General features: G+C 37.7%; 1 protein-coding gene across 1 annotated transcript; it reads left to right on the top strand.

Moving 5' to 3' along the window:
- Positions 1 to 1,460: 1,460 nt before the first annotated feature.
- On the top strand, positions 1,461 to 20,194 carry LOC104524020 (FYVE, RhoGEF and PH domain-containing protein 6-like; the record flags this gene model as incomplete). Its single annotated transcript, XM_010166766.2, has 12 exons — positions 1,461 to 1,555; positions 1,682 to 1,753; positions 2,242 to 2,310; positions 3,948 to 4,031; positions 5,157 to 5,236; positions 10,210 to 10,312; positions 10,843 to 10,989; positions 11,835 to 11,937; positions 13,914 to 14,041; positions 14,743 to 14,871; positions 17,281 to 17,429; positions 20,158 to 20,194. Coding segments are annotated over 12 exons (1,196 nt in total), but the record flags the coding sequence as incomplete, so codon positions are not given.
- Positions 20,195 to 22,553: the final 2,359 nt, after the last annotated feature.

Here is a 22,553-nt window from a genome sequence, read left to right as displayed (position 1 = left end):
AAAGTATAACAAAAAATTCAGGTACTAATTCCTGTCTTCAAGAATTTAGCTAAATTTCTCTTAATTTTCTTCCATGTGGATAGGAGCTGGGGAGTGTCTTCGCTGGAGCAGCTCCAGCATTTCCTAGTAGGAGACAACCAGCTATTTTTCAGCAGGCTCAGTTGGCATCATGACATCTATATCTAAACTTAAATTTTGATCAAATGCTTGATAGGTGCTATGTCTTTTAATTGTTTGACTCCTGTACTTGCATTGCCTTGGTCATTAAAATTTTGAACCAAAATTCTCCTTAGATTGACTTAGGAGGAGCTTTTTGTTTGCACCTCAGTTAAATTTCCTATATGGCTTTGTGACCTTCTGAACCTTTCAGTTCAGAAAGCTTTATCTTTTACCATGCTTTCTTTCTGAATATGAATTCAACAATAAGGGACGTATATACATTCTACAGTGCTAATACTAGGGGAAAAAAACCCAAGGCTTTGATTTTACCTGGTTTGGCAGGCTTCTCTGTAGACTTTTAAGCAAATGTAGTTCCTTTATTTGGAGTGCCTAACTGCATTTCAGTTCCTCAGAAGGTGCTAAATGCTTTAGAGACTACATTTTATCAAGGGAGTTATTCTACTTGCTTTCAATTAAGTGAGGTTTTTTTTTTCTACTTAAGTAAATTACAGGGTTTTGGATAAGAGCTATGGATGGGTTCTGTCTCATATACACTCAGTAATTTACATAATCCTTTCATGTAACCCTTTTTTGGGTTGCTAGTTATTAAATATAAGTACTTAATAAAATTCCTCATTTTTGGTAACTCTTTCACAGGTTTTTTTTTCATTTCTTCCAGTATTAAAAATTTGAAATTTAGAAGTTTGAACTTTATACTGTTATTTTGAGATGCAGCAAAACTAAAGGCAGAAGAAAAATTGCAGAGATTTGGATAATTTTCCTATGTAGTCTTCCATTACTTCCATGGTAAAAACTTAATCTGTACATAGTCTCAGTTAAAATGTTGTTAACCTTTCTGCTGTAAGTAGAGACATTGAAATTAAAGTAATTCTTTGTGTGAGAAACTAGAATTTAGTTGCTTGTGGACTGTTTTGATTAGCTGTAAGAAATGATTGACACTCTTGGTAACTTTCAAAAACTCATGCAGATTCAGTACAGTTTAAATGGACATCATGAGATTGTACAGCCAGGAAGGGTAGGTCCTCCAGATGGCATTCAGCAGATTGCAGTAAAAGCGCAGCACAGGTGATACGCAAGTGAAGTACTGAAGTTGACATTTACACTCTTGGTTGAAGCAGTGACTTGCTAGGGCACACTTACCAACCATGATCCAGAGACTCTGGGTTGTACGGGAAGTGCCCCTGTGTGAGCAATGACTGTACGATCAGGTCCTTGAATCTTGGCATGATGTGGAAGGGCAATATTGTACCTGTGCTTTACATAATACCAATGCTAACTAGTCTGTATAACAAAAGCATCATTTCTTCATCCATCAGATGCACTAGCTGTTGTCATAGAAGTTGCAAACCATGCCAATGACATCATGAAGCAGGGAGTAAGTATTTTGATTTAAAAAGCTGATTGATTAAAGCTTTTAATCTTTTTTTTTTTTTTTTAAAAAAAAAAAAAAAGGTCATGGGTGAACGGGCAATTACTTACTTTTTGCTTTTTTTCCTTGCAGGATAACTTTCAAAAACTCATGCAGATTCAGTACAGTTTAAATGGACATCATGAGATTGTACAGCCAGGAAGGGTAGGTCCTCCAGATGGCATTCAGCAGATTGCAGTAAAAGCGCAGCACAGGTGATACGCAAGTGAAGTACTGAAGTTGACATTTACCGAGAAGGAAAATGGTCCATCGCCTCATTATTCATTTCTAACAGTCAAATTAATATTGCCTCTCCATATGTGTATTTTTTTCTTAATATACATTTATCTGATGTAAACTTAACCATTTTTAGAATATGATTCAACCATTTTTAGAATATGATCCCTTGCCAGATCTTGCAGGCAGTTGTTTTTCCCCTCAAGCTTAACCTTGTATTTGTCATGGTTTCAGGTGCAGTGTAGAAAACTGTAATACAGCCATTCACACTCACTTTAGAGAAACGTAAGGATGAACAGCCTTTCTCAGAAAGGGAACCTTGAATCCCAAAACTTGTGCAGCACTTCAAGTGTAATAATAATTATGAAAAAGTCAGCTCATTTGTACAGCTTGAATTGCTTGTTTTAATTTGCTAGGTCTTTCTGAAAGAGGGCACGCTGATGAAGCTGTCCCGGAAGGTCATGCAGCCACGAATGTTTTTTCTGGTAAGATGCTGTGTATGTTGCTGTGTGCTAGTGTAATTTTAAGTGGTTGAAACATTACACCACAAACGTAAGTAACTAATTCAGGTAGTGGAAATAATGACCATTTGTTGCTGTTCTACTTTCTCAGTTCTAATTTAGAGAGATCATTGATTGCGTATGCACTAATTTTAATAGAAAATAATTTCTCACTAAAATGTGCGGTTTTGAACAATGCTCATTTAAAATTTGAGTGCTTTTATGAGAAGACCATATCTGTGGTAGTTTGAGAACTACAAGTTACTCCATCCCATTTAGCCATACCAGATCTTAAAACCTACAACTCCGCTGCTGCTATTGCACCCTTCCTTCCCTCCCTCCTTCCCTCCTCCTCTCTTTCCCCTGCACAAGCCCACTTGCACCCTGAGCATAGCTGGAAGTTAAGTGCTGGATTCTCTTCCTGTCTCTGCTACTGTTTTGTTTTGAAACTTCTGTTCATCTCTGAAGTTTCTGTTTCCACTTGAATCCTTTTTTTTCTCTCTCTTCTGTTTAGATAGTAAAGCAAGTGTTGCTGTGTGTAGTTTGTGGCACTATTGGTCCACAGTCCTGACTGAAATCTGTCTTTTAGTTAATGTAGTATGAATAAATATTTCCCTAGACAGTCATGGAATATGTATTCTAAGCTTGCAAGTGCCTGTCTTATGCTCAAGAGATGACTTTGTAGCATATAAAGCACTGAGATAACTGCAAATAATATCAGTTTAAGCTAATACTCTAAAAAATCTGATGCTTTCTCAAGCTGGACTTCCCAAATCACATGTTGCTAATTTGAGTGTCTCTTAACTTGGATTCTCTTTGTTTTGTTTTTTGAGGTGGCTTTTGGCTTGGGTTTTTTTTTAGATTTAAAAATGTGCAGGCTAGTGTTTATACCTTTAGACACTTGAGCAGTGATTTTTTTTCTATTGAACATGTTGTGAAGATTTAGTAAGGCTCATGAAATATTTGGTTATTTTGCAAAGTACCTTATAGCAAAAACTTAGAGACAGTTCAGTTTTCTGATCTGTGTTTATGTGCAGTAAATGAAATTTGGGTCCATGTGTTGAACAACACAGAAAATTTTAAAACATCTTAATAGCTGTTCAGTAAGTGCACTGAATGAAGCCAGTCTAGTAGAACAGGAAATAAACAGTAGATGCACATTTAAACTGGTAAAATTCACATGGTACACATGGATAAGTTTGTCTTTACAGTCACAAATTGCTAATTTTAATTCTGCTACCTCTGAGTTTCTGGAATGTTTTGCTTTGTTTGAATGGTTAATTCTAATATCTTTTAAAGTAGTTTGTTATACAGTATAGCTGTGTACACGAGCAATGTTTTTGTCCTTTTTCACAGCCAGTTCTTTGACATCCATACACTGCTTACTCATGTGCCAAATGTATATTTACCACAAGGGGGATATAAATAGACAGCTATTGTTATCTAATTCATACATGAAAATGTTCCTTGAGTTCTAAGTGGAATAATAGGAAGTAGAAGATGCACTTCTGGACAGTTGATCTCAGTGCTGTATGAGTTCTGTACTTCCAGTAAAATGCATTTGAAATTATCTGTCTTTAAACAGTCTTTAGTCATTAAGAAGCATTGCTTCTATCTTACAGTTCAATGATGCCCTGTTGTATACGACTCCAGTTCAGTCAGGGATGTATAAACTCAACAACATGCTGTCATTGGCTGGAATGAAGGTGAGTTACTTATTAAAATGAGTCTTTCTCCAAGTCTATTTAAACTCAGGCCTTCAAATTTTCAAAACCCAAGTATATTAAATAGAGATATTAAAGATGCTTATGTTACAGAGGAATCCTACATGCTTAATGTTTCTTGCATAATGTGCTCTGTGGGATTGCTGTCTAGGTTTCCCTAAAAATCTCTTTTGCCACAGGATCAACTCACTTGCATTTCATCCAGTATTGGCCTACTCTGAAATACCCTCCTGCTTTCCTTTTGTATTGTATTTTGTTTAGACTGCCTCACTTTTGCTTTGTAACTGCTTTTTATTACCCATACCAGAGATGTGTGCCTGGTAAACTTCTGGTGGCTCAAATCTGCATGGTTTATAGAGATGTGGTAACTGTGAGGGAAGATACGGCTTTTGCTTCTGAGCCTTTGTGAAAACTGTCAAAGTTCAGCCCGAGCCCCTCTGGGTAGTGATAAGGGATGTGGACACCATATATTGACACAATATCTGACATGGTAGTTAGTGAGAACAACAAACCATCGCCTCGGGAATCAAGTAACTTGTCTCTGGTCCTGTCAGAGAAAAGCACCAAGCCCAGCTGCAGTGCAGATCTGGTGCACAGGCCCAAGCTGTCACAGCAGATGTCTCGTGGTGGTTCAAAACCACTCTTAATTTTTAAACCTCCTTATGTTTGAAACTTGGTAGCTCAGAAGGATCAGCAGGGTGATCCAGACCTTGGGGCTGTGGGCTACTCTGGGGTACAGCAGTAGGCTACATCTTGTCCTGCAAGCAGCAGCAGAGCCCTTTTTTGCCCAGTTTTAGGAGATGCTCAACATCTAGGGGCCTCAGCATGTTGAAGCACAGCGAGAGTTGTCTGACACTCCTGAGCTTCATTCCCCTATATGTCTCCAGTGTTTGTATGGGGCCACAGTGAAATAAAATGGTGGGCTGCATGTAATCCTAGTTTAGCTGGGCCCTCTGGACTGGTGTATGATCTTCTGCTTTTGAGATTTTTCTCTCCAATGTACTGCTTCTGCAATAAAAACGTAGAAGAGTTTACAGTAAGTAAAACTAAAGCAGCTATATAAGTACTGTTTCCGTTTGAATGTCAAGTTTTCTCTCTCAACTGAAGGTTAAAAAGCCAACCCAGGAAGCATATCAGAATGAGCTGAACATTGAAAGTGTAGAGAGGTCCTTCATTCTTTCAGCAAGGTAAGTCTTACAAATGAATGATGATTTAAAAATAATGTGATTTCCAACAGGCCACGTAAGCTTTTTATAGCTGATTTTGCACTTACATAATGAAAAGTTAACATTTCCTAGAGTAATTATAGAATAGAGGAAATTAAAGACGGGTTTCTGGAAATAGGTTAGACTTTGTTCTAATTTACTTTTGTTCACATTCAAAATCTGAATTTGAAAATTTAAGTTTATTTTTAAATGGGGCAAACAGCAAGGAAGCTTAGTCACATGTAGTAAGTTTCGCAGATGCCGTATGAATTTGTAGTCTCTAATACAGTTCACCCTGACTTGCAAAGAAGACTAGCCATTATAAGGTGATGGATAGAAGCACAAAAGCTATAATAAATGTGGCTGGTATATAAGCAATTTAGGCTTAAGGCTGCAGCTGGTAGGGATCCTGCTGTCCTCAAGACAGTTAACTGTTAATCAGACTGAACAAAACTCTTGCTTGGTTCCTCCTTTTCAGCTTAGCTACACCTTCAGAAACTTTAAGTAAATTGAAATATTATCCTCTCACTGCCTTTCCTTGAGAGGAAGAAGAATTAAAATTGTTTCACTTCAATAAATTTTAGGCTTTGCTTTTCAATATTTTGTTGTTATTCCAGAATTACTGATATGCTCTGTCAGTATATTAACAGGAGAGGATATCCATTTAGGTATTATTATTGGTTATGTACATTGGAAGAAGTCATCCTGGTCTTCTAGCTAAAATAACAGTGTAATTGAAACAAGAAATGGATCTTGGTGAACCTGAAATTATGGAAGTGACAGGAATTACTGGAATGGCGCTTGTCTTTACCAGAAAACCAAATTATCCATGTAGCAGCAAAAGGATAACATGGCCACTAAACCGGAGCAACTCTGCCTTCACCAAGATGCCTTCAGCAAAGACCTAGTTCTGTGGATTGTTTTTACTGTGTTTGAGTTGGAGTTTTATATATTCTGACATGTGACAGTGCTGATACCAATGAAGAAAGACATGTTTTCTCTTTTGTTTAGCAAAGCTGAGCAAGGGCAGATTGTTTCTTTTTTTGTGACCTTGTAAATACTGACATGAGGATGTCTGCACAAAAATAGCAGTATCTCTAGCTGAGGGGTAGACTAAGGTTAACTTTGTCAAAGTAGCCAAAGGAAGTAGCTCAATTGTTTGAGCAGTAGTTATTTATAACAGGCTTGAAAGGAGTATTTTTTTAATTATTTTTTCAACAAATGTAAATGCTTCTTGTGGTTCTTTTGCACATTGAGGGGAAAAAAGATGCATTTCCAGTTTAGGGTATGATTCTGCTCCAGTATAATATGAGCAGATCTGTGCTGCTTAGGTGCCTTGGTGACTGGGTATCATACACATACATGAAGACATTTATGGGATTGCAATACACAATGTGGATTTATCAGTGCTTGACTTGAAACAGCATTTCACTTTTAATTCAGTCTTTTTAAAAAATTGTAAAAAATCATTGGAACTTGTGAAAAGATTATCATTTTGAAATGCAACCTACCTATTTTCCACAAAACAGGATTGATCTGTCTTTCTGAGGAACTGATTAAGTGGGTAGATTAAAAGCAACTCCTGTAAAATACATGCTGCTCCATAGGGGGAAACCCCTGCATATAACGTTCTCATCAAATTAGGCAGAGTTTGTGACATGCTTTTGTCTTGACCTTTAAATTACTGGACTTACCCTCACATTACCAACTAAGGCAGCTCTGATTTGCGCTTTCTTTTTTAGTGTTGTTGATCTTGCATCTTTGGAGAGAGTTCAGCTCTGTTGTTTTTATACTTGCTGGAAGCTAAGTGTGTGCAAGAGCACTAAGTAGCACAACAGTGACAGAGAGAGGTTGCATTTGCTTGGGACAAAGGAGGTACTGGGGGCCTCAGGTGTAAAGGAGGATTTTCAGATTGTTCTCTGTGTGTAAGCGAGGTCTGGGTCTGGTGGGGTGCAGGAGGAAAACAAGTGAAAAAATACCCACGATAGGTGCTTGCATATATTTTTTCCCAAATAATTATATTGTTTGTCTTGATAAATATCATGGATGTGAAGAGAAACAGTGTCTTGTCAATACAAACTGCATCTTCCTTTTGATGACACCTTATTCTAACAGCTTCTTGGCTCCTATGTGGTAAAAGTCTCAACTTACAAAACTGTTCAGATTAATTTTAGAGACATTGGAGACAAATTTCAGTTCTGTGTTTTTTCAAATAATAAGCATTATGTGGGGTGTACACAAAAGAAGAGATTCTGAAATGATCCTGGGGGCAGAGACAAGGAGGGGAGCAATTAAGCCAGTGAAAAATTGCTAGTAATAAAATGTAAGCCATTTAATAACAGAAGTGCCGAGATTAGTGCTGAGACAAGAGTCTTTGTCACTTCAGGTTTAGTTTTACTGACTGCATTAGTATTCTGCTTTATCTGGTCTAGGTCGAGGTTTCAGTTTTCCTGGGATATCTGTAGGAATGTGTATTGTTTTACATGGTACAATGCAGTATTGTACTAGAAATCTCTTTATCGCAGAAACAAGTTAGCTCATCCGCACCCCTCAGTAAGGCTTGCAAAGAGCTACCCCAGGCAGACATAGCTGCATCGCCTCCTCTAACATAAGGATAGCTCATGCACGACTAGCTCAGCTGGGAGGGATGCCCTAAGGCTCTGATCCTGAACACCAGTACTTCTGTGAGCCCTCCTGGGACCACCGAGCTGCTTACTCCATCGGGCAGCTGCAGCGTGTGGTTTTAGCACACACATTTGCCAGTAATAACAATTGCAGGGGCTCTCTGCAGTCCCTTTAAAGTTTTCTACTGTTTTTTTAAATCCTAAATAAATAAATAGATTTTTTTTTTAAAACCCTGCCATTTCAGTAAACAAAATGACTTTTGGAAGGGTGCAACAAACACTGGACCTGCAGTGAGGGAAGTGGTAGGGCTGTGCAGCTGTGGGGGAGGGCTGGGAGCGACAGCAGAAGAAACACTGCCTATTTTGCTGCAGAAAATCATTACATCAACTCAGTTGCTGATGGCACTGCCTTTGCTCTTAAATTCAGAAGGATTGTAAACAACCCTAAAGGCTAACGCTAGGAAATCTATTTAGTGCAAGCTCCCTAGTGAAATATTAGGATGTAAGCCATGTAGCTCATTCTGTGAGCAGCCCCATATGTAGCAATCCCCACATGATGGAGGATGCTTAATATCCAACAGCTGGGACAACTCTGAATTTATTTATTTAATATAGCTTTAGGAACCTAATTAAATGTAACCAGATTTTGAAAAAGGCAAAGTTGATTAGAGGTATGAATGTTAGGTAGCTAATGCAGACCAGTTGTTCTTTCTGGATGCAGAAGCAAAGGTAAATACACTGAATAAAATGTTCCACTCAAGAGTGTGATATGTTGGGAAGACAATAATACATTGTTTTTCCCTTGCTTGTATCTTGTATTTCCTGTCTTTTTGTTCTGATTTTGTTTCTGTGTGTGCTAGATCATTTTTTTTCTCTCGTGCCTCACAGGCTTCCCCTGTGTTTACCTTACCAGATTTATCCTCTCTGATTTTGTATAGTACTCAATTTCATCCAGTTCAAAACCTCAGCTCAAAGTATTTTCCTTAAAGGTTTGAAGATGATCAAAGCTTTCAAATTCACCTAAAAAAGCCATTAAACAATAATTGCACACCTAATTTGTGTAAATCATTGCTTTCCTCTTCCCTAACTTTCCTTTTTATATATTCATTGTGTTAATTTCCTTGGTTTAAAAAAATTAATTTATTTTATATTGTTTAAGAAGTGGGGAATAAAAAATTGTTGGTAGTAGATACTGGTTTAAATTTTAGAAGCCCTTTCTAAGCTGGTGTGGCATCTTAAACAAGAGGTCTAGCTGTTCATCTGCCACAAAACTGCTTTTTCCTTCCTCAGAGCAGCCTCTATGGTGCTGGCACAAGTATGTTCAGCTGCATGATGAACATAAATTCGGTAAATTGATCCAGAGGAAGGTCAGGTCAATGGCTTGCTTTAATACGGATTTGTTTCCCAGTCCAGCCCACTGCCTAGCTGTGTGTGTTCTGGCACAAGGGTGCAAATCAGACGTGATGGCTGAGAGGGAGTGTAGTAGGCTGCCCTTTGCAGCAGCAGCAGCATCGTGGTTTTATCTGATAAGAATGTGGTGGTGTGCCCACGGCCAGAGGAAGTGCTTTGGCACAGCACGTAATCCAGTACAGTTGCAGGCTCCTGCTGTGCCAGGCACTCCTTGTTCTCCCTGCTCCCTGTGCCATGCCACTTCAGCCTAATGCTTTCCTTGTGCTTGATTAGTGATCCACCAGCTGTGGGATAAAGAGATCCAGTAAGCTCATCTGTTTATCTCTTTGGGTTAGCTCATCCACTGGAAAAATTGGGGAAAAAAGAGTTATTTCAAAGCAGCATGACCTGGTAGGAGCAAACATTCGGGAGCAGAAGGCTGGGGAAGAGACAGTGTGTTTGTTCTGACAGAAGCTTGGGGTTTCACAGGGTTGGGTATAACAAACTGTACCCTGAGACAGAAGGAAGTGGGGCAAAAAAGGTTTGCTAAAACTTCAGCATTCCATGCCTTTCTTCTAGGAGTACCATTTACACCAGTGTTACTAAAGCTATTCAAGGGTCCAGGGAGAAGGGGGAAGCAGTGACATCCAAGCCTTGAAACAATCACAGGTTTTGGAAGGAGGAAGGGGAAGGAGGGAATCCACATAATAACAACAGCACAGAAATCTGTTTTAGTATTAATCAACACAAATAACTGACATGATGCAGACAGTTAAAAAAATAATGCCAGTTTCAGTAAGAACTGGAGACAGTCTATAAAACTGAAATTGCAAGAGAGTTAAGTCAATGTGTAATAAAGCTAATGGAATTCTCATCAACACTTACTTCTTAGTTTTAAATGTTAACAATAATAAATTGATTTTTTTTTTTTACTCCCAACAGTTCTGCTACAGAAAGAGATGAGTGGTTAGAAGCTATCTCCAAGTCAATTGAAGAATATACAAAAAAGAGAATCACATTTAATCCTAGCAAAAGTCTTGAAGAGGTATATCACACCATTATTGTTGGTTTATTTCCTTTTTGAATATGAAGTTTCTTTGCAGGTGTTTAGAGAAACAAGAAGCATTCCAGGATAAATAATAACATTCCATGATAAATAATAAAACAGGATGGTAAATAAGTGAACAGATGATAGAACAGAATGATATTTCATAATGTTATCTACTTCCTAAATTTAAAATTATTTTCTTCCAAAAAACCCAAACCAGCTTTCTCAATTCCCTCAGTAATCTTGTGAACAGAAATGAAAAGATTTTAAAATACAGCAGCTATTGATATAAATAGGCTGGTAAAGCTTACAAGTTAACACAGGCTTTTTGCACAAATGAAAAGCAGCTCTTGTCTTCAAGCTTGCATTATAATGGTCACTGATGAAATAGGAGATAACATTTAAGACCATAACAATTTATCAGAGAAGGCTTTCCAACATAATTAGAGTTAACCTATAATCACTGATTAATATTAATCTTATTTTTCATCCCTGAATGTAATGGTATTCTGACTATGTTCTCCCAGACTGACCCAGAGAAACAAGAGGAAGATAGTCCGCTGGGATCAAAGGCTCCGATCTGGATCCCTGATACTAGAGCCACTATGTGTATGATGTGTACAAGTGAATTCACGTTGACATGGAGAAGGCATCACTGCAGGGCATGCGGAAAGGTTGGGCAATTTTTTCATTACCTTTTCTGTTAGTCATTCAGGTTCCTTGTCTGGCAAATACAGATGGAGCTTGATTGCATCACAACTCCTCTTTTAAGGTAACACTGCACTATGACACAATTACATGGATTAAAAACAACATGTTGGGGTTGCTTTTGTTTGTGGTTTGTTTGGGGTTTTTTTTTTAGTCTAAGGTGTTATGACAGATCAATGTTCAACCTTTTAACTTGTTACATGTTTCTTATTTTGCATTTTGGAGTACTATTTATGATTGTCTTCTGCTTCTGCAATTACGGAGTACAAACGAAGAATGTTAGCCAAAATTAGAAAAATATCTTCTCCGCTAATTTTTGTAAGATAAATAATGATTTTGTTTTTAAGTTAGTACCAAACTTATTTAACAGTTATGAAAGATGTGTCTACTAAATCTTTGTCTTGTTTTAATCAAGTGACAATACAGAATACAATGCAGTTCAGACATCTGTGTTGTGGAGATACTGTTGAGAGCAATGACTATTTTTAGGAATTTCTTTAAAAGCTTATGATTTAAACAGTTCAGTATGACAGTAGGCTTATTCTACTTTTCATGGATTGTTAACGTTGGCTTACTGACTTGTGTAATTCAGTGATTTTTTTATATTTAAATTTTTAGCATTTAGAGGAGGAAAGAGCAGCATGTTGAACATACGGACATAGGGAAAAGCCAAGATCTTAAACCACTTTCAGTGTAAAACGATGCCTATTTCAGATACTGTTATCAGCTGAACAGTGCTGAAGTGAACGTCTGAGCATTTGGTGATTTACAGGTGTACATCACGTACAATAATGGTTTTATCTGTTTCCAGATTGTCTGTCAAGCTTGTTCATCAAATAAACATGGTTTAGATTATATGAAAAACCAGCCAGCAAGAGTATGTGATCATTGCTACAGGGAGCTACAGAAACAAGGTAAAGAAAATCCTCACGAACTGTCTAATTTTTGTGGCCCTTACTAACGTGTTATGTCTGTGCCTCATCTATACTGCTGGGTTCAAGTGCCTAATTCTGCTACTGCCTGAAAAGCGATAGGCATCTGAGGTTATAAGAGCCCAAACACATTTCCATGCAGTAAGCTAGGAAGTGAATTCGCAATACGTTCTCTTCCTTCCAGAAACTCGCGTGCATTTGCCCTAGGGTAATGACACGTAGCTTATGCTACTTTCTTTTGGGAATAACTAGTGTTACATTGCTTTTCATTAATCACACGGTACATTAAAATCCTTGCAGCTTATCATGACCTCCCAGTGGATTCATATGTACTTTTAGTCTCTGTAACTTCTATGCTGGTAAAGCTCATTTTTGCCAGCTAAGCTGCTGAGATAGCTGAAGTTCTGGGGCTCTATATATAAAGACATAGGCCTTCATCTTACTGAAGCTGAGTCTTTTTAGGCTCAAGCCCCCGCTCATCTGGAATTCAAAAAGTTGGCATATCTACACCTCAGTTCTGAGGGCAAACTCCCAACCGTTGCCTACTGCACAGTGGCAACATGTATTTTCATGTAAAATACCACAGATGGATGTTTTCATTGAAACACTTTCAGAGAATGTGGTACTGCTGATGCCTACTGGAAAGCAAGGGTTAGATAACATTCCACCCTGCTGGAAAGCAAGGGTGGTAGTAACATTTGCTTGAGAGGAGGTCCAGGGTCAGTTTCCTTCTCATCCTGAGAGAACCCAAATCCGTCTCTTTCAAGGAGCTTCATATCATTATGCAGAAACAAGTGTCAAATCAATGGAGGAGTCTCCCAGTGAGGCGGGAATCCAGTCCCACCTCACAAGTCTTGCTCTGAATTCTGTCCAAAGACTCTAGTATAAAATATGCAAATGAGCCGTAACCAGGGACTGAAACTACTGCTGCCCTTCCCTCTGACAGAGGCTCCAGTTCAACACAAGCTCTCTAGAGTATCAGGAAATCTGTGATGCCCCAGTGAAGTAATCAAGCTATGGCTTCCAGCATGCTGGAGGTGACATTCTTATGGGGATGCGGAAAGCAGCAACGACAGCCCTTGAAGTGGTGGTGGGAGCCTGCGATGATGGGGAAGGTAGATTGTCTGGACCATCTGCCGGTTTCTGCGTTGGGCGCTAGAGGCTGCTGTGCTGCAGCAATTGTAGGTGCTTTTAGCTGGGAAAAGAGCTTCAGAGCAGGTGCAGTGTGGCTGTCAATCCAATTACTCTCCTGCTCCATTCATTGTTTCAGAGCCTCACCATGTTCAGGGACAACTCTAGAAGCAGACCTAATGAAGCTACTCATTCCAGGCTGGGCTGTAAAATAGGGATGGTTGTTGCTAGAAAGGGGGGGTTTAAGGGAGTGATGTGTTGCGGAAGTCTTCCAAGGGAGATAAAGGAGCTGCCTGCAGCAGTGGAGAAAGACAACACATTCACTGGAGATGGGAATCTCCAGAAGTATGTGTGTGATGGCATGCTGCTGAAGAGGAGCCCTACAGCATCCATAGTGAAAAAAGCTGAGAAGATGTAGAGAATTGAAAGACCAATAGTTGGGTAACAGAGGTAAAGCAGTGACTGGACTGCAGCAGACATCTCTGAAAACTTGGTGTGGTTTTTAAGAGTTAAATTTTCACCCTGTGTATGGGCAAAGGTAGTTCAACATCAAAAAACAGACTCTGAAAACAAACTAGACCAATCCATTTAGCTGTAAGTTTCTTGTGGTTTTTTTTAGCCTGATTGTTATTTGGGAGATTCTAACTTTGGTGTTGATAATAATACTAACAAGTTAATTCAACACTGAATTTAATGTGACTGGGTGTTAATCTGAAGTACTGTAATCAGAATAAAAACATCAGATGCTTTTTAGAAAACAAGTTCAAGAAGGCCTGTGTTTAGTCATCTGTGACATGAAAGCAATATATTCATCCTATGTATTTTAGATAACCAGTGCACTCCTAAGAGCGGATCCCCAGTCAACCATAAATCTCCATCAAGTGCCTTGTCTACAGTATTACATAGTATTCCCTCTGGAAGAAAGCAGAAAAAAATTCCTGCAGCCCTCAAAGAAGTAAGTGCTTTATTGGTCAAAAGTAATGCCTTGATGGTATTGTATCATCAATATTAAGAATGAAAAAAATAATTCCATATTTTAGCCATCTTCTCTAGAATCAAAAGTCAAAATTTGCCTGTAATAGTGGTTTGGCAGGGACCTGAACTATTAAGCAGTATATAAACTACATAACCCCCTGTGAGACTGTGACTCCAAGAGATAGTAGAAATTGTAATTTCTTTCTTGCTTCCCTGTGTTTCAAGGAATTGTGATTTACCTCTGCATCAGCAGTCAGTGAGAAGACTCCTATACCAACTCAGCTCTTGGCTTATTATTAGGAAAGGTAGAGCTAAACTCTCTGCCTACCTACACTGGAGGTCCTGGGAATGGGAGGAAGTATCTTTTCTTCTTACATAGGAATGTGTGTTCTGCACCTGTACCTGGTCCTCAGTGTTTCAGCCCTCTTGTCCTGTTGCATCCAATTTAAGTTCCAACCCCTAGTGACTGCAGAAACCTCTCTTCCAGACCAGATAGATGGTGACAGACAAAATAATTTTTCTTTCAGCCATCTGAGTTAATTAGCAACATTAACTTGATGAGATCAGGAAGAATTTCAGTCTCTGACAGGGCAGGTTTCTGGAGATCTGTTTTTAAAAAGCTGTACTGCAAAAACTTGGACAGATGCATAACTCTTGAGTGTTGGGTTTTTTTCACTTTAGGTTTCAGCAAATACAGAAGACTCTACAATGAGTGGCTACCTACACAGATCTAAGGGCAGTAAGAAACCATGGAAACACCTATGGTTTGTTATAAAAAATAAGGTGCTATACACATATGCTGCTAGTGAGGTAAGAGCCTACATATTAGAAATCAAATATCCAATGATAATGCTGTATTTGTAATAAAATGGTTTATTTTTATGATCTAGAAACCAGCTATAAAATTAGATCACCTTACAGTAATGGATCTGATTGCAATGTAGTATTTTGAAAAGGCCCAGTGAGCTTGGTACCATAATACGCTGATAGAGCTATGCTGTTTCTGATTCCAGACCTAGCTTTGAGTATCTCTGCACTGCACACCATTGCACAGTTGTAGGTATGTTCTGAGTCAGTTGAATACACGGGGGTCTCTTTAGATGCATCGCACTAGACTAGTGGCAAAGCCAACGTCATAAAAGCACCTTGAAGTGTTTTGTTCTGCAGTTCCATAAGGTATTTTGAATGCTTGGAAAATGAGCAAACAAAATCTTTTGACTTGTCCTCCAACTGTCTTCTTCAGCCTGGAATTATTATTTAATATACAGTGCTGCAGTAGAAAATAAGAAATGCATCTTGTCTAATGGCATTTGCTTTTTTTATTTGGAATGTGTAGCCCTATTGCAATGTGGAATAACCTCTAACCAATGTATATAAGCTCTGCACATGCCAGCATGTGCTGAGGATGTAGTTTTACTGCATCTTACAGTGTTTTGCAACATATATGGATGTATTGTAGCACTGGAAGATCTTGGCTTTTGCTTTATGTATTACATGTTATAGTTTGCTAATAGCTTTCAAGAGCAAAATATCCAAAGCATCTGTTTAAAAAGGTATTGCTATCCCTCACTTCCTGTCAAAATGTAAGGCCCAACCTGTCCTACCGTGTAAAGAGTTACCTTTCTTCAACCCCACGGCACCCCCACTCTAGTTATTTCCTGCTTCGTGCTCAGATTTGTTCCTGGGTTGTTCTTGAGATAGTGCCAACTTTTATTTTAGCACTTCTGAATTATGTCCAGAACCCATGATGTTATTTCCACCAGAGCACTGGCAAAAGTAAAAAAAATCAAGTCATTCTAAAAAGATCTTAAATAATTATATACAAAACAGTTAATTTTGCAAAGATTTGAAAAATATTTTAGAGCATTATGTCTCTTCTGGCAGTTGCAAAGGAGACTTTGTCAACTGTAATGAAGGACATACTAGTCTGTGACAGCCACCTTACTTTCTTTTGCTTGGATTCCTCTGAGATATCAGCCTTCCAGAGCAGCTTCAGTTTACAGCTTGCAATCACAAAATTAACTCTTTCCTATTTTCTTTAAACTAAGGAATATCTGTCCTTACTTTTCATCTTGAGGAGCCATTGCAAGAGACATTGTTTGAAGAATCTCAAGGGAAGGTTATGATAGCTGGTCCAGTGTGGCCTTAGCCAGGAGACCTCACTTAAGCTACTTGTGTTTGTTCCAAGTGATACAAAGATTAGTGGTAAAAAGACCACTTATTAGTGGTATAAAGAAAGACCTAAGATCGTAAAACAGACTGCTAAGCCTTAGTTTACCGTTTTCCAATGTCAAGAAATGCTTTCTCAGGATACTCTTGCTTCAATGTAGAGGCAGTTACCAAAGTCTCCACCTGATGTGTCAGTGTTTACGTACATTCTTTATTTTCTCTATCCAGAAGCATTGCAGGATCCTGCCTAGTTACAAAAACACTATTTCTGAATTTGCAGAGAATTAAAATACTTTTTTTTTCCCTTCCAAAAAGGCTGTGCATTGTATTTATTAATTAAAAGATAACTATGAAAAAAAGGAAGCAATTGAGGTGAACATGGAAGGGAAAAGGTTGCCTTTTTAGCTAGATTTTGAAATTAAATTAAGAGAAGGTAAAAAAAGTCTAGCTTCTCTTGCTACTCTTTCCTAGCCAACCACTTGTGAAAACTCAGCAATTTTTTTCCCCATCCTGTTAGTTTTCAGCAACAGAAAGCAAAATAGATGCAGCCATCAAAAGCATTTGGAGTGCTATTCCAGTGCTTGAGAACATAGGTTATGTCCATAGCTCCTCCTTCTAGCACACTCAGTGCAGCTAATAGCATCCCATATCACTTTTAAGACATGGAAACTTACTACTCAGGTTGTTGGAGAGAGCATTAGGCTAGATGGTCCTTTAGTCTGCTGCCAGGGGGTAGTTGATCTTTTGACATAATAAGTCCTTATCAGGCAGAGTGATGAGACTATACAGTGAAAGACAAGGTAGATGTTATCAGGGGAATAAAAAGAGGAAGAGCAATATTGGAAGTCTGTGAGGTTTTGTTATTTCCTGTTCCCTGATTCACGCATGGACACTATAAAATGTGGTATTTTGTGCATGACTACTTGTAACAACTTGTTTGTTGTATAATCTGTTGCAATGGTATGATGCATGAATAAAGTCTAAATGCATTCCTTAGTATTTCTTGCAAGCTCTAATTTTGTCTTGTTTGCTTTTTTCTCCATAAAATAGGATGTGGCAGCATTAGAGAGCCAGCCTTTACTTGGATTCACAGTCAGTGAAGTAAAAGATGAAAACTCAGAGTCTAGAGTGTTCCATTTACTGCACAAAAACACTTTATTTTACATATTCAAAGCAGATGATCCCCACTCAGCTCAAAAGTAAGAAACTATTTGAATTAATTTTTGTTACTTTTTTCTAGAAAATGTTTCAGAAGTCATGAATGTTAATATTCACAGATTAAGTGCATATACAAAAGATGCGTATTTATATAACACGTAAATAAAACTTTTAAATTACTTAAACACACGGTCCTGGTTTCATTAGGACTTCTGAAATGCTTAAAATAAAGAAGCAGACTGTCCTCTGCAAAAGAATGAATGTAGGATAATGGAAAAGTAAGATAAAATAAGAAATCTTTCTTTTTCCTAGCCCATTCATCTATCCCTGGTCTGCTCAAGTGAAAACTGAAATCTAGAAAATGTGCTTTAAAATTAATTGATGTATCCCATTTTAATTTCAGCTGCTAATTTTAATTATTTTTAATGAATATGTGGCATTGAAAAATAAAGCAAACCCTGTAACGTAAGGGATAGAAGTTTGAAGTGTGTGTGCAGATGTGCCTGGGCACATAGGCACACTCAGTATGTTCAGATCACAAGCTTGAATTTAAAGAACACTCACATAAGCTGTTTCATTTCAAGTCCTGCTGATGTGTCTGAGTTTGGAGTCATATTTATCAATGTATGTGTTGTGTGTGTGTGTTTTATATCAAATAACCTAGAAGCTTGGTCATTAATCAGTAGAAAACATTTGCTATATGAATCATGGAGTAAACTAGAAATGAGCATGGAAGCAATAAATTTATGTTGCCTATATGCCCAGCTTATCTGACTGGTTTCACTGCAGTTTTCTCAAGTGAATTTTACATTAATAAAATAGATTTCATGCACTAACTAGTCCATGATTAATACTTAAGCATTCAAATGGCTGCAGGTATAATTTTGCACAAATAGGGATGTTCTAAAAAAAAAAAAAGTACCCAAGACCACTGAAAATTCTGAACAGCTGAGAACGTGCTTAATGACACTTCTCTACACACAAAATCTGGAAGTCATTATTTGATTTTGGGGGGTATTTTGTCTTGCAGATGCACACAAATGTTTCCTTGTTAATTAGGGTAGTATTCTCTTGTTTCCACTGTGTCCTCATTTGTACTATAGAAAAAAAAACTAAAAAAATCCAAGGCATTCAATAGCTTCGTTTTCCTATTCAGACAATGGCTTTTGTCATCAGTACAAAAACTTGAAATTGGACATACTCTGTTTTACTGAGACTAGGAATAACATTAAGTACCTTAAATTGCAAGCTTCCTCCAAGTTTGTAATAGCCTCAGGAGATTTATGTTGAACCTCCAGAATAAATGCTGCTTTGATAGCATTGAAAGAAAAAACAAAGAACATGCTGTTGGCCTGTTTGCATCAGCAGACACTCTTTTTTTCCTGTTAGGGAGAAAAAAATATCTGCTGTATTTGTGTAAGTACAGTAGTAAATTTTAACAGATTTTTACTTTTTTGATGAGCTTTGAAATTTGTCAGTCCAGTACTATGTTCAATGCTTAAGCTGTTGTTGTATTTGTATTCCATTTTAGTTCTTTATAATGAATATATGGCAGTGGAAAACAGAGTGAGCTCTAAAAAGTAAGGGATAGAAGTTTGTGTTGTGTATGCAGACAGGCACAAGCACTGTATGAACTTTTGGCACATTCATACCAAAAGCTTAAGTTCAAAGAACATGCACACAGTTAACACTTAGGGCGAGGAAGAGCCAACATCTGTGACTAACATTTAGATACGCTGTGAACATTAAGCCAGGGTTGAATTTACACAATAAAGATATTTTCACAGTCATTGTCTCATTCAGTTGTTGCAAATTTTCACTCAGAAAAAAAATTAATCAGTAGGTAGGTCCCTTCACTTTATACGCACGCAGCTCAGCCTTCACTCGGAAGAGAGAATTTTATTCCATTTTTTACTGTAATTGTCAGTGTAGCATCAGAAACATGAATTCTGGCAGCACCCTTGAGAAGATGAGGATGTTTATCACCCCCATAATCCAGTAGGAATAGAAACCACAGCTATAGGGGATAAAAGTATCTAAATATTAACTTTGAATTTCCAGTTTGAGACACCTTGGATCAGCTGTTTGGGACTTCCTCCCCCTTTACATATACTTGTATTTTCATGGATACAGTGTGCAGGGTGTCTGTTAATATGTGATACAGTAGAAGCCCATTTTGTGTGTGTGAATACGGGGAAGTTCTGTCATCATGCCGAGGCACCATTCCTTCAGCCCAGCCCACGTGTCCTACGGCTTCCTCCCTCAGCCCCACTCCTCCTTCACCAACACCCTTGTACCAGCTGCAAAAGCAGAGTGCATGGGTTACACAGATGGCTGCCTCCAGTTCTTGTAGCGTCCTCATTCATCCCAGACAGTGTTTGCAGTGAAGTAACAGAAGGGAGTGTTGGTTTGGTTTTTTTATTAAAAGAAATGCAATCATGTTACTAAAGTTGGCAGAACCTTGGCATTTCCTAGTTTTTGAGCGTTCGATTCTCCAGCTTCACTTGGTCTTTATGTATGTAACCTCAGTATGGAAGAGGTACGGAAAAAAGTTTCTATCATCTGGCCTTCTACTGATACCTAAATACGTCTCTAGCAAGCTTTGTATGTTTGGACTCATTGGATAGATTTCTGGCATTTCCGCTAACAGACCAACTGGCAGTGGAAGTACGGTGTTACTTCTTGTGTGAGTCTGTAGCTTAAATTACAGCAGCGTGATTTATAGTTTTACCAGCAGTAAATTCCTAACAGTGTTTAATTTTCTAATAGGTGGATAGAAGCTTTTCAAGAAGGCACCATATTATAGCAGTGTCACCATCGTGTCTGTGAGTTTAAAGGAAAACGTCCAAGGATGGTTGTAAAACAGAGTACAGCAGCTGTTGGAAGAAACAGAATCCTGCCGTGTCAACCTACACAAAATTGTATATTTGTCAAGATTAGTTGTTGCATTGTTAGTGTAAGGTAATGTTTTTTAAAGATTTGTGTGCATTTCTGTGTTGATACAAAATGTGTTATTTATTAAATTCCAATGTTTACTTTAATGGTCAGAATTATTTGTGAGGTCTGCAATGAGGTCCAAAGTGCCCATGTCTTCAGAATGGCAGGTGGTTGGTCACATATTCCTAAAGTTTGTGCTTTTAAAAAAAAACAAAACACAAAACAAATCTGTTGCAATTGTGTAGTTCGTCATGATTTGTGTGTAGGTCTTGAGTTGCTGATGCTCATTTTGCAATTTAGCAAGTACAGATCAAAATAGGAATTTCAAAGGTTTTGGATCTTTGTTGGCTACGTAAAACTCCTTTATGAGAAGTTGTAGAATATTGCTGCTCCTTTCCTTGAATGGCAGTTGAAATCTTGCATACCAGTACATTAAAACAGTACAATAAATTCTGTATCACAGAAGCAATCACAAAGTACAGTTCTATTATTTAAAAAAAAAAAAAGAGAAAAGGGAAAAATATTTTAAAACAGACTTTGTAATTAGATAAGGCACTACAGCTTTTGCATTACTACAAATGCCAAAGAGACTAAAATGAGTTATCTTCAAACAACTGCAGGATATATTTTCTTTTGTTTCCAGTAGTAATTTAAAGGAGAATAAAAAACCATTTCTGATATACAGGGAAAAGACAAAATATCTTGTTTGTTTCAAACCTTTGTGACAAATGAGTTCTGTACACAGTATGAAACACTGTATAAATTATTGTTCAAAGAACATTAAACGAATATATGCACCCCCCTCTCCCAAAATTTTAAACTATTGTATATTTAAATATTATGTTTAAACTGGAATTGCCATACCAAGAAACCCCACCTTTTTTAGTGCAGATGGCATTGAAATGTATACCGGCCTTTGAAATACCTTTTGTTTACACTACGATTTGTTCTGTTCAACACTTTAAAACGCAGTTCAGTTTTAGGTGTTTGGTTCGTTTGGTTTTTTTCTTTAAGAAAATTGTCAGTATACCTCATTAGGAAATACTTACTGATGATTCTGGTGCAGTTGTTCTATTTAACTTTGGAAAATTTTTTAACACTGTAATAGCATAAATGGAACTAGAACTATGAAAAAAACATGAAGCCATTTTTATGTCAAATGTGATGCATATGTAGACAGTTAATTTTACTGTATGAAATATTTCTCAGTAGTCCTTTGAATCAAGCTAGTTGTGGTAACAGAAGAGCAATTCACTTTTAATTAATAGTTTGAATCCTTGTTAATAGCTATTCTATGGCCTCACAAAGTGAAGAGAATAGATGGTAGAATAGTTAGTAGTCATCACAGAAAGGCCAAGAATGAAAATGCAAACCAAAATTTTCTTATTCCCTCAAATACCTCAGGATTATCAGACTAACAGAGCTCTGAAGAAGCTTGATTTTCCAGAGCTTCTGTTAAGTTAGTTGTGGGCTTGGAAGCCTCGTTAATACGAAGTACACAAGTAAGTTCATTGACTTCAGCAGTTCTGAATCAGGGATTTAAGGCTGTAGATCTGGCTTCCCAAATGAATGCTAGAGATTTGACCACATAAGTGTTTGAAATTCAGTGGGAGCCTGAACAAAGCCTTTATTCTCTTTTATTTTAATACAAACATGATAAATAAATATTTTTCTCTTTTTATATATAAAGGGCTTTTACTTAATTTTCAAAACCAGCTGCTGACTGAAGCCACATAAGCTATTAGCATGTCTCTTCAGGGTGATTTATGACATGGCTTTTACTGTATACAAAACAAAATTGATACCAATGTTACAGAGATGCAATGTGGCTCTTCCAGCTGATATTATCAAAGTGAAAAGCTTCTTACTATTTTTATAGAGACTGCACACCAACTAAGCTGGAAAGCCATGAACTAGCAAATGAATCAGAAATTTGACTAGGAGCAAGCTAATTTAATTTCGGTTTATGGTTTGATACTGATCTCCCTGCTGCAAAACAGAGCAATAAAAGTCAAAACACATACTGAATAAGGTGCCCAAGTTCTGCCTCGTGTGTGGTGTCAAACTACCTCTCAAGGATTTGGTGCAGAGTGAGAAAATGGTTTAAAGTGTTCTGTAAAAATCAGAGGACTTCCTCCAAAACCTGTTGATCAATCAAAAAATCTGTGACAGAAATAGATTGGAACAGAGCCTTAAAAACAATAATACACACACTGCAGTCTAATTCT

Source organism: Antrostomus carolinensis, unplaced genomic scaffold (assembly GCF_000700745.2).
Source record: "Antrostomus carolinensis isolate BGI_N321 unplaced genomic scaffold, ASM70074v2 scaffold15334, whole genome shotgun sequence".
NCBI lineage: Eukaryota > Metazoa > Chordata > Aves > Caprimulgiformes > Caprimulgidae > Antrostomus > Antrostomus carolinensis.
Note: the sequence above shows the minus strand (reverse complement) of the source record. Positions and strands in the feature narration are given on the sequence as shown.